General features: G+C 43.8%; 1 protein-coding gene across 1 annotated transcript in view; it reads left to right on the top strand.

Annotated features, from left to right (window-relative positions):
• The first annotated feature begins 6,209 nt into the window (after positions 1-6,209).
• Positions 6,210-12,043, top strand: part of LOC118938327 (cytohesin-3) — a 51,733-nt gene continuing 45,899 nt past the window's right edge. The window contains exon 1 of the mRNA XM_090197089.1: positions 6,210-6,614. Within this exon, the coding sequence (XP_090053215.1) occupies positions 6,596-6,614 (19 nt within the window). The 5' untranslated portion in view covers positions 6,210-6,595. The remainder of the gene's footprint in view (positions 6,615-12,043) is intronic.

The raw sequence follows: 12,043 nt of genomic DNA on the forward strand, positions 1-12,043 counted from the left end.
AGGCAAGTCAGTTAAGAACAAATTCTTATTTTCAATGACAATAAGTATACCTATCCAGTCTATTCAAATATACATGAAGCATGTAGGGGTTGTGGCTGAAGGTCAATTTGGGATTGAGTAGCTGAACTCCCCTCGCCCCACTTACAAGATAGGAAGTCGCCCCTTCAACCTTCACCCCAGACCCCACTCCCAACCACAACCATAACCACCCATCACTACCACCACCATCCCCCAACCATATCCAAATCCCCCATCACCCCCCCCGCCACCCAAATCCCCCATCACCACCATCACCATCCCCCACCACCATCATCACCATCCCCCACCCATATCCCTTGTCTCAGTCTACGCCCACAAGCTGTAGCCTGTATGAAGAAGGAGAATCATCAACCTAGTTATGATGGAAACCCTTGACTTGGTAACTTTAGAGTTCATTTTCATGGAAATTCACTCTGTGAGGTCAGCATAGAAATTCACTCTGTGAGGTCAGCATAGAAATTCACTCTGTGAGGTCAGCATGGAAATTCACTCTGTGAGGTCAGCATAGAAATTCACTCTGTGAGGTCAGCATAGAAATGCACTCTGTGAGGTCAGCATAGAAATTCACTCTGTGAGGTCAGCATGGAAATTCACTCTGTGAGGTCAGCATAGAAATTCACTCTGTGAGGTCAGCATAGAAATTCACTCTGTGAGGTCAGCATGGAAATTCACTCTGTGAGGTCAGCATAGAAATTCACTCTGTGAGGTCAGCATAGCTATTCACTCTGTGAGGTCAGCATCGAAATTCACTCTGTGAGGTCAGCATAGAAATTCACTCTGTGAGGTCAGCATAGAAATTCACACAATCGAAACACTCTAATACAACATACCAACCTGTTCTACTGTGTCGGGTCAAATCATGAGAATATAATGGATACTCCCAAAATAAATTAGGGCATCTCCAAGCATGAAAGGATATTGATGTTGTTCTAGACTGCTATTTTTAGGGCACCCCCAAGCCAATTCAAACCCTGACCAACGAGGAGAGTATCAGACCTCCTGAAAGCCCTACTTCCATTCCTAAATGTAAAGGAAGCTACTCCGTCACTGACTTATGGTCAGTTTGGTGTAAGACGTGTAGATTGGTTACTCTCTGATCAGTCAAATGGATATGATATAGATTTAGGATATACAGTATGTGTCTATACACTGTGGACTACATCTCAATCTGACTTATACAGTGAAGACTTTCTCAGTCTTTCCACTCTTTCACACTACAGCTATCAGCACCCCCTTCAGTAAAGACTCTTTCAGAATGCTTGGTCCAACTGGTGGTGTGTACTCAAACATCCCAAATGCTATACCAATGCACCCATTTGCCCTTATAAATCATATATTCTGGGTTTATATAAATGTTGAAAAGATGTTGCCCTACAATCCCCATAGAAAGCCAGTGTGATGCTACTGTACAGCTGTACTGTATGTAATGCAGCTGCCGCCTGACTGGATTATGAGGTGAATGGGTTTTGGGGGGTAATTTGGGTGTGGGGGTCGTTCGACAGTTAGGGAGTTGGCGGCTGAAGGGGGAGGTAACCACTAACCTGCCCCCTGGTGTTACCGTGGAGACTGGAGCATATGAAGTCGTGTTGTTTCTCTGACTGCTCAATCAGGTCACGTGAAGTTGGTCAGGAGCGCCGGGCGCCACAGCCGTCTCGTCTGACATGAGGGGGAGCGTAATCTGCCAGATGCAGTGCCATGGGCACCCTCGGGGCATAAGGCAACTGCCATCAGCCCGCAGTGGCACACTCTCAGAGAGAGAGAGAGAGAGAGAGAGAGAGAGAGCCCTGGTAGTCAGCCAGAAAGGCCAGCATATGTTGGGTTTTAAGAAGTTAAACAGGCTTGGGTGACATTTAGGCATTCTGTAGCACAGAAAATATTCAAATCAGGCCTGTGTGCTGTGCGTTGTTGAATACTTTGCTTGAATCCCCCCCCACCCCGAGCCTGGTCGGGAGCCCCCACTTCTAAAAGTCCCCCATCTCCCTTTGCGCTCCCTTTTTTTCAAATCAGTCCCCTAAACTCCTACTAAACACAGGAACACACACGTTTCCCAACTCTCCCACGACCCCCCCTCCTCTTTCTTCTCCTCTCTCCAAGCTAAGTGACATGATCCCCCAGCATTATGTTCCTATTAAAACACATGTCTAGATCATCACAGGGTACGCAGAAGGTCCGAGTGCAGAAAAAGCAAACAGCGTGTGGATGTGTAGCCACTGGTCCATGGTGTACATTCCCACCACCCCTCAGGTCTACCTGGTCTACGCCAGGCGTTGTGGGGTTATCCAGGTGGAGCTTCAGGGCCCTGTTTATACTGTACTTCTAAGCCCAGTGGCTCCAGTTTCAGCTGCTGTGGTGTTAAAGGCTGAAAAGAGAGTGTTGATGGATGTCAACTTAACACGAGAGCTGGAGAAAAACAAACAGCCACAGAAATAAGTAAACGGTGACAAAGAGTATGCTGCTCAAAACGTAGTGGAAACTCTTCCAAAAGGCTTCTCGGCTGTCCCCATTGGATAACCCTTCTTAGTTCCAACTAAAACCCGATTTGGTTCCAGGAACCCAAAACGGTTCAACTTGGAACCAGAATAGTTCTACCTGGAATCAACCACGGTTCTTCAAAGGGTTCTCCTATGGAGACAGCCCGAAGAACCCTTTTAGGTTGTAGATAGCACCTTTTTTCAAAGAGTGTATATATCAGTTAAATTAAGGATGACTTGCAGGACCAGCAAACAGAGAGGTGTTAGTTTGTCATTTGCCATGTGAACCAACAAGTACTCCATCCCAACCGGACTACACTGGATCATTCTGGATTGAGCTAGTTCTGGTAGTGTCATGCTGATGTAATGTTTAGACTGCAGAGGACTTCTAGAACCAATCGAAGTGGAATGCTGGAGTCTGTAATGTGAGGAATATTCACACACAGTTTCATGTATTCCTTTGTGCTTCACATGTTGTTCAAACATAAACTACAGTATGTAGACTATAGGAAAATCATCTGGATGGTTCACATGTTGTTCAAACATGAACTACAGTATGTAGACTATAGGAAAATAATCTGGATGCTTCACATGTTGTTCAAACATAAACTACAGTATGTAGACTATAGGAAAATCATCTGGATGGTTCACATGTTGTTCCAACATAAACTACAGTATGTAGACTATAGGAAAATCATCTGGATGCTTCACATGTTGTTCCAACATAAACTACAGTATGTAGACTATAGGAAAATCATCTGGATGCTTCACATGTTGTTCAAACATAAACTACAGTATGTAGACTATAGGAAAATCATCTGGATGCTTCACATGTTGTTCAAACATAAACTACAGTATGTAGACTATAGGAAAATCATCTGGATGGTTCACATGTTGTTCAAACATAAACTACAGTATGTAGACTATAGGAAAATCATCTGGATGCTTCACATGTTGTTCAAACATAAACTACAGTATGTAGACTATAGGAAAATCATCTGGATGGTTCACATGTTGTTCAAACATAAACTACAGTATGTAGACTATAGGAAAATCATCTGGATGGTTCACATGTTGTTCAAACATAAACTACAGTATGTAGACTATAGGAAAATCATCTGGATGCTTCACATGTTGTTCAAACATAAACTACAGTATGTAGACTATAGGAAAATCATCTGGATGCTTCACATGTTGTTCCAACATAAACTACAGTATGTAGACTATAGGAAAATCATCTGGATGGTTCACATGTTGTTCCAACATAAACTACAGTATGTAGACTATAGGAAAATCATCTGGATGCTTCACATGTTGTTCAAACATAAACTACAGTATGTAGACTATAGGAAAATCATCTGGATGCTTCACATGTTGTTCAAACATAAACTACAGTATGTAGACTATAGGAAAATCATCTGGATGGTTCACATGTTGTTCCAACATAAACTACAGTATGTAGACTATAGGAAAATCATCTGGATGGTTCACATGTTGTTCAAACATAAACTACAGTATGTAGACTATAGGAAAATCATCTGGATGCTTCACATGTTGTTCAAACATAAACTACAGTATGTAGACTATAGGAAAATCAGCTGGATGGTTCACATGTTGTTCAAACATAAACTACAGTATGTAGACTATAGGAAAATCATCTGGATGGTTCACATGTTGTTCCAACATAAACTACAGTATGTAGACTATAGGAAAATCAGCTGGATGGTTCACATGTTGTTCAAACATAAACTACAGTATGTAGACTATAGGAAAATCATCTGGATGCTTCACATGTTGTTCCAACATAAACTACAGTATGTAGACTATAGGAAAATCATCTGGATGCTTCACATGTTGTTCAAACATAAACTACAGTATGTAGACTATAGGAAAATCATCTGGATGCTTCACATGTTGTTCAAACATAAACTACAGTATGTAGACTATAGGAAAATCATCTGGATGGTTCACATGTTGTTCCAACATAAACTACAGTATGTAGACTATAGGAAAATCAGCTGGATGGTTCACATGTTGTTCCAACATAAACTACAGTATGTAGACTATAGGAAAATCAGCTGGATGCTTCACATGTTGTTCCAACATAAACTACAGTATGTAGACTATAGGAAAATCAGCTGGATGGTTCACATGTTGTTCCAACATAAACTACAGTATGTAGACTATAGGAAAATCATCTGGATGCTTCACATGTTGTTCAAACATAAACTACAGTATGTAGACTATAGGAAAATCATCTGGATGCTTCACATGTTGTTCAAACATAAACTACAGTATGTAGACTATAGGAAAATCATCTGGATGCTTCACATGTTGTTCCAACATAAACTACAGTATGTAGACTATAGGAAAATCAGCTGGATGCTTCACATGTTGTTCAAACATAAACTACAGTATGTAGACTATAGGAAAATCATCTGGATGCTTCACATGTTGTTCCAACATAAACTACAGTATGTAGACTATAGGAAAATCAGCTGGATGCTTCACATGTTGTTCAAACATAAACTACAGTATGTAGACTATAGGAAAATCATCTGGATGCTTCACATGTTGTTCAAACATAAACTACAGTATGTAGACTATAGGAAAATCATCTGGATGGTTCACATGTTGTTCAAACATAAACTACAGTATGTAGACTATAGGAAAATCAGCTGGATGCTTCACATGTTGTTCAAACATAAACTACAGTATGTAGACTATAGGAAAATCATCTGGATGGTTCACATGTTGTTCAAACATAAACTACAGTATGTAGACTATAGGAAAATCATCTGGATGCTTCACATGTTGTTCCAACATAAACTACAGTATGTAGACTATAGGAAAATCATCTGGATGCTTCACATGTTGTTCCAACATAAACTACAGTATGTAGACTATAGGAAAATCAGCTGGATGCTTCACACTCCATTCGTTTCAGTTTATAGGGATAGCCTACATCAGGGTTTGTCTTCACAATTGTCTCTGTACAAGAAGAAGCATTCAATTCTGGAACATTTTTGTTAGACACATCAATGAATAAACAAATGAAAGAATGAATGAATACATTAAAACATCTGTTCACTATTGACCCCTGGAGTAATGTGTACAGGAAGAGAGACCCCCTTCTTTCTCTGAAGAGGCAGGAATGCGATAATTGAAACCGTGTGTGTTGTAGAAACACAGCCGCAGAGTGTGTGTGTGCCTTTTCCCTGCTATTGGCCTACACACTGGCTGGTTCCCATTGCTTGTGTACGTGTTTGTTCTGGGCTTGGAATCAGATACCACTTCACTCCCCAGTACCATTCCCTGTCTCATAGTGGCATCCTTGTTTTCTGGATCTGCATTACTGGACCAAGCAGAGATCCTGCAGTATAGCCTACATTGGAGAGGATAATATGATATAATAGTCTAGTTTCTAAAATCGTCAGCACACACACACACTCACACACAATGAGCATATTTTATTTGTCAATGAAAGAAACCAGATGCAGTGACCGTAGGATGGCAACATTGAGAAGTGATTTCATATGTAGGCCTATATTATACATACTTGACCTAATCACTGATCTAGGGATATGATTGAATAATTCCCTCACATATTACAATACAGTACAGCCGTTGTACAGTACAGTCACATGAGGGCAGGTTTGTAGTCGCTGCTCCACAGGGCGGGACAGATAATGATGACGTACAGTGAAAGCTGCCTGTCTGTCTAGTGGAGAAGCGGAGTCGTGGAGCTCGGATGGGATAGCCTGCTCTCCCGATGCTAGTGGAGTGAAGGTGTATCTGTCGGATAATATGCTACCGATCACTCTAGAAAAAAGACGTCGCCGATTCAGTTCCATCTGAAATAGGCTACACTGGTGACGGATATCCAAGCGGATTGTCTCGTGATTCCAGCATTGATGGCAAGAAAATAATATTCCCCAAAACAAGACGCGGCTTCTGTGGTCAACCTGTCTGCGAATGCACCCTACAAATTAAAACGCGCATTTCAATCATTTACCCCACATTCATACAACAAGTTTCAGCGATCTTACTTGTTTTTTTGGACCTTAGCATTTTCCCCTTCAGCCATGGACGAAGACAATCAAGGTATCGTTACATCCCTTTCACACGCATGTTTATCTTTCATGTGTCGATGTGTTGTTGTGTACACTATGATCATTTTGGGTAGGCTACAGCAGGACCCAAGGCCGGTTTAATGACAACAATCAGGTTAACACCGTATTTGGTATTGTGATATTTCACATAATAATAATATAATATGTCTATGTTTTATGTTACAATAGATTTAAGGATGACGTTAGAAAATAAGAAAAAATACGAAAATAAATAGAAGGCATTTTGAATGTGAACCTCTACGTTGAGACACAATTTACATGTTCACCCTCACTCGTGTATGGTATAGCGACCCAGTTATGAGCATGTTTCATGGTTCCATGAGAAGTCATCTGAAACAACCATCAGTCATCACACACAGTGGATGTGTAGCGCGCTAATGCAGGATGGAGGGGTATGGATTGACCTATATTCTGCGTAAATAACAAGCAGGACTGTCACACTCCAGCGGATAGGCATGATGCCTGTATGATACATCACTGTCACAAGGCTGAATGCAGAACGCTACTCCCTTGGCTTATTATTAAAACTTTAAGTCACCAGGTCAGTTACACACTCATTCCAGGCAAGCTCAACAGGTCATTCCATATGTAGGGAAGGCTAATTCAAGCATTGCTCAGTGATATGTAAAGTTATGAGGAATTAAAGAGTGCTCTCTCTGGCTCAGTTCCATGACTAGATGCTTTGGGAATGAATATGTGTGTGTTGACATAAGCACAATCGGCTCAGTACGCTACACATGATTTGGATATCTCTATTTGAGCCAGAAAAGTCCAGGAAAAACATCTGGTCCTAGTTCCAACTACAGTCCCGACCCACCTTTTGAGAAAACACTGATCTACAGCTGTTGCTAGGCCCCTTTACTGTTTAGTCCAGAGCTATGTGATGTGATGTATGTTGTTCACTGTGGCAGAGCGGAGCGAGGGAAGAGGGTACAGAGCCCTCATTGTGCTGCTATCAAAGTGCTTCCCCTCCAGTGGTGGGTGGGAGACGTCAGCAGCAGCACAGACACACACCACAGACACACACCACAGACACACACCACAGACACACACCACAGACAGACAGACATATTGTATGGTCCTGTGATGCCAACCAGAGATAATTGACAGTTAGACTGCCGAGAGAGGAAGATCGACCCCCCCCCCCCTCCCCTCCATTCCATCCTATCCCTGTTCCCCCTCTCCCTCACGGCAGTCTTCCCTAACAGAGAGAATGAATGAATGGATGGATGGATAGATTGTGGTCTGGAATGATAAGAGAAGTGTCAGTGTGTGTGTGTGTGTGTGTGATGGAGGGGATCTTTGTGTGTGTGTGTGTGTGTGTGTGAGTAGTGGAAGGGATGTGTATGTATGTTTATTGGAGGGGAAGTCTGTGTGTGGGTTGAAGGGGATGTGTGTGTGTGAGTCAATGTGTTGGAAGAGATGGGGGTGTATGTGTTGGAGGAGATGTGTGTGTAATATAGGCCATGCTGTTTCCACTCATCTGGAATAACGTATTAATATGTCCTGGAAGGATACCCATAGCGCCACATAGGCCAGTTCTGCAGACAGTTGATGAGAGAGAGAGACCACCAGGCTTATTGTCTAGCACGCTTGGCTTGATTTAGGACACATGAAGGACATCATCATCACCAATCATCAGTGATCTCCTCACCCAAGATCTACAGTATATACACTGTATGTCCGAACAGAACCAGAGCTTACCAGGGTCACTGAGGAGAGACAGCCCAGGGAGGAGGTGATTAGGCTGGGTAGCAGAGCAGGGCAGAGTGGGTGAGAGACGGTTCCTGGCTCTGCTCTGTGGGATACTGTCTGTGACACGCCGGGCGTGGGGCGGTCGACAGGAGTCCTGCTGGGCCAGTGTGATTAACACACACACACACATAGCATGCCAGACCAGATGGAGAGCTGCCAGAGAGAGAGGGATGGAGAGAGCAGGAGAATGAGAGTGTGGCCAAAGGATAATAGCGAGATCAAGTGGTAGACAGAGAGAGGAAGGGAGGAAGAGGAGGGAAGGTTGGAGACAGACCAGAGAGGTAAGGAGGAAGGCCAGGTCAGTGCAGGGATGAGTACATATTCCTCCTTAATCAATTCTTCAGTCTATTACTGGATTTATGTTCAATAAAACTCCTATCTGTTGTGTGATGATTAGCTAACTGTGGGTGGTAGTAGTGATGTGCTGTACTCCTCTCCACCAGTGAGGCCTTATAGGAGAGAGCAGAGCACTCCTCATTCACACACACATACACACACACACACACACACACGCGCGTTATAAAACTCTGGGCAGCAGCAGAAACGAAGGAGATTGAATCCGTCTGACATGCATGACACTCCACAATACAATGCTTAAATGAACAGTGTGTTGAGAGAGAGAGAGCGAGCACGACCGACCGACCGACCAACCCCATATGGGATGAATCAGTGTTTTTATCCCTTTAGTTACGTTCACAGCATGTCTACCGACGGACGGTGTGTATGTTTGGTCACAAACCGCTCTGTTTACTCAGTGCGAAAACCAACCGTTTTCATTGGCTACGCTCGTGTGCCCGTGCAGCCGCGAGGTTATGCCATGCACGCTCCAGGCTAGCCGAGGCGAGACACCTTCCACCTCGGAGGCATATCTCAATAGTCTGATATGGCTTCCTCTGCTTGTCTCCTGTCCTTCATCTGCACTAATGAAGAATTGGACATTAAGCACCTCAACCACAGTATTTATTTGACCTGAAGGCCTGCTATGCCCTCTACTCTGACCAACCCACATTCAGGATAGAAGATGAGGAAGCAACGGTCCCAGACCTTCCCGTGTGCTTGCTTCTGTGGATGGCAAAATGGCTTCAGACAGAGAATGTTAAGGAGGTTGTTTGTTTACGTTTGGTCTGTGGAATAGATGCTGTGTCTCTGGACCTCTCTGTTTACCCAAGGCCCACCCTCTGTGAAGTAGCTAAGAGAAGTGCAGCTGAAAAGTTGATGGGTCACGGTTCAATGACTATATGAACTCTCCACAATTTAGAGCAACTCACGCTTAGCTGGTCCAGCTAGAAGACGTCCCTTTGCTCTGGTGCAGCACAGAGCGCACATTGTGCCGATCCACCATTTATACAGGTGGACTGGAGTCCTTCAAAGTATGTCACAGCACAGCGGCCTGCCAGACTGACTGGCCCTCCCAGGGCTCCACTGACCTGACCAGTGGGTCAAGAGCTTGGGACTAGAAGGTTCTCTCTTCATTTTTGTCAAAATGTAGTTGTTGACATAGCCTTTTTCTGTTCAATGTTCTCTACTTATATAGTGCAGTAAATACTCCAATTCACGTTGTTAAGATAAAGATTCCTGACACCAGTCAAACCAATGAGCATTCAGAACTTTAAGGCCAATTATGTCAGAATCATTGCAGATAGAATCTTATAGTTCCAACCCACTGGGCACACACTGGTTAAATCAACATTGTTTCCACGTGTTATAGACATAAATTGACGTCTGCCCAGTGGGAAGCTCTCAATGTGTATGTATGACTTGACAACAATAGTGAGGGCACTAAAGCACTTACAGAGCTCGAACCAGCTCTAGTTTACTACTGCAGTCCTGCAGAAATAGATTGGATCCCAGCAGGCCAGTCTGGATTTAGACTACCACAACTGCATTAACAGGAAAAAGTAGCAGCCAAAAATAATATGAAGACTACATTTTATTGGTAATAGTGCCTATGTGTTCCATGTCTCTCCATCTCTCTGGCTGCTGACTGTGGGCGTGGTCAACATCCACTGCTGCCCCAATCAGTTACTTCTCAATCTAACCCTGAAGGGCCACCACCAGTCAGCCAGACTGGTCAATACTACGTCCTATAGCCTCTCTCTCTTCCTCTATCTTAGTTTAACAGTCATCTTCTTTCCAGTCTAAATATACTGTATTTCAGTCTAAATATATATCTTATACATTGATTGGTGGGTTGTCTGGTTCCCCACCCAGGCCTCCCTGTGTGATTCAGCCCAGTGTGAGTCACCTCTGTCAGGCTGGGCTCTGTGTTGTGACTGCTGGGTGGTTGTCCCCACCCTGATGCCCTGCTGGCTGTATAACAGAGACCTTGTTTGGCCTGGCTCAATATCTGATCATACCAACAGATACAGCAGAGAGGGGGACTTGATACTGTACGGTGGATGGGTTGAGTGGGCGTGTGGCCAGAGGGGTTTCAAGTCTGTTCCTATCACACACACCCTACTATAGGTCCAAACAAGCAGATGTTTCTATTGCATTTAACCTTTATTCACCCAGGTTAATGTTATCGAGATATGATCTCTTTTTTAAGAGAGACTGAAGGGTGTCAAGTCCACATTTTGAATGGTGGAGCGCGTGCTACAGTTATGTCTTTGATACCTCCCTATACTCCCTACTTGAGTTGAAGTTAAGTTACATTAAGTTGGAGTTAGTTAAGTTGGAGTTTTGGGATTATTGACAGACGGGCCCACATGGAAGTTGAATCAGTTTCTCTCTCAATGGATTTGATAGGGTTTGGAGGGTAGATGTAGCTGCGTAAATGCGCTCTGTGTTCTGTTGTGTTAGGAGAGACTGGGGGAAATCCTCCTGAACCTCAGCACTGTTTTCTCAATCTTTTAAAAAAGGGGTCTAAGAAATGTTTATAAGTGAGTGTGGTGTGTGTGACAGCAATCTGTGAACTGTTGTGCCCCAGCAGTGGGTTCTAGTGTTGGAGAGAGCACACAGAGGTTCTCAATAACAGCCATGATTCCTCTCCAGTCCATGTTCCCTCCCCGGCTGGCTAATATACAGGGCTGCGGAGTAAAGGGGTCCACATGAACAATGTTTGAATAGATTAATAACAGACCTAGACCAGGCCAACAATACGGAGGTGTGTGTGTGTGTGTGTGTGTGTGTGTGTGTGTGTGTGTGTGTGGGAGGGGGATTTTGGAAGCGTGAGGCAAATTGAGCTCTATTTTTCTCCTTTCTCTCAGAGCGTGCTAGAACTCCCAGGAGTCCTGGGTCATATGTTGGAAAGAATATTTGCGGGAAAGAACAGCCCCCTCTCCAGTTCAAGGTTCTATCTGTGCCTGTGTGCGTCTGTCTATGTGTGCATTTGTGCCTGCATGTGTTACATGTTGGCTTTTGGGGAAGGGAAGGGAAGGCCGACCAGAGTGGACCGGAGGAAAAGGCACGGCTGGAACAGTTATGTAAGGGATCATAGATTGTAAAAGCTGCTGAAGATGCAGGAAAAAGGTGTATCCACCCTCAGTCACTATAGCCAGCCAGCATGCCAGGACATCCAGCCCCCCTCTGTCTCCAAACACACAGGATCATATAACCTCTGGTTTCCTCAGACTAAATGCGTCCTTCAAATGGATGGATCACGGGGTGGCCAGAACAGAGACTATTTATACTTTTATTCTTTTG

Source organism: Oncorhynchus mykiss, chromosome 13 (assembly GCF_057628025.1).
Source record: "Oncorhynchus mykiss isolate SJ-2025 chromosome 13, ASM5762802v1, whole genome shotgun sequence".
NCBI classification, from domain to species: Eukaryota; Metazoa; Chordata; class Actinopteri; order Salmoniformes; family Salmonidae; genus Oncorhynchus; species Oncorhynchus mykiss.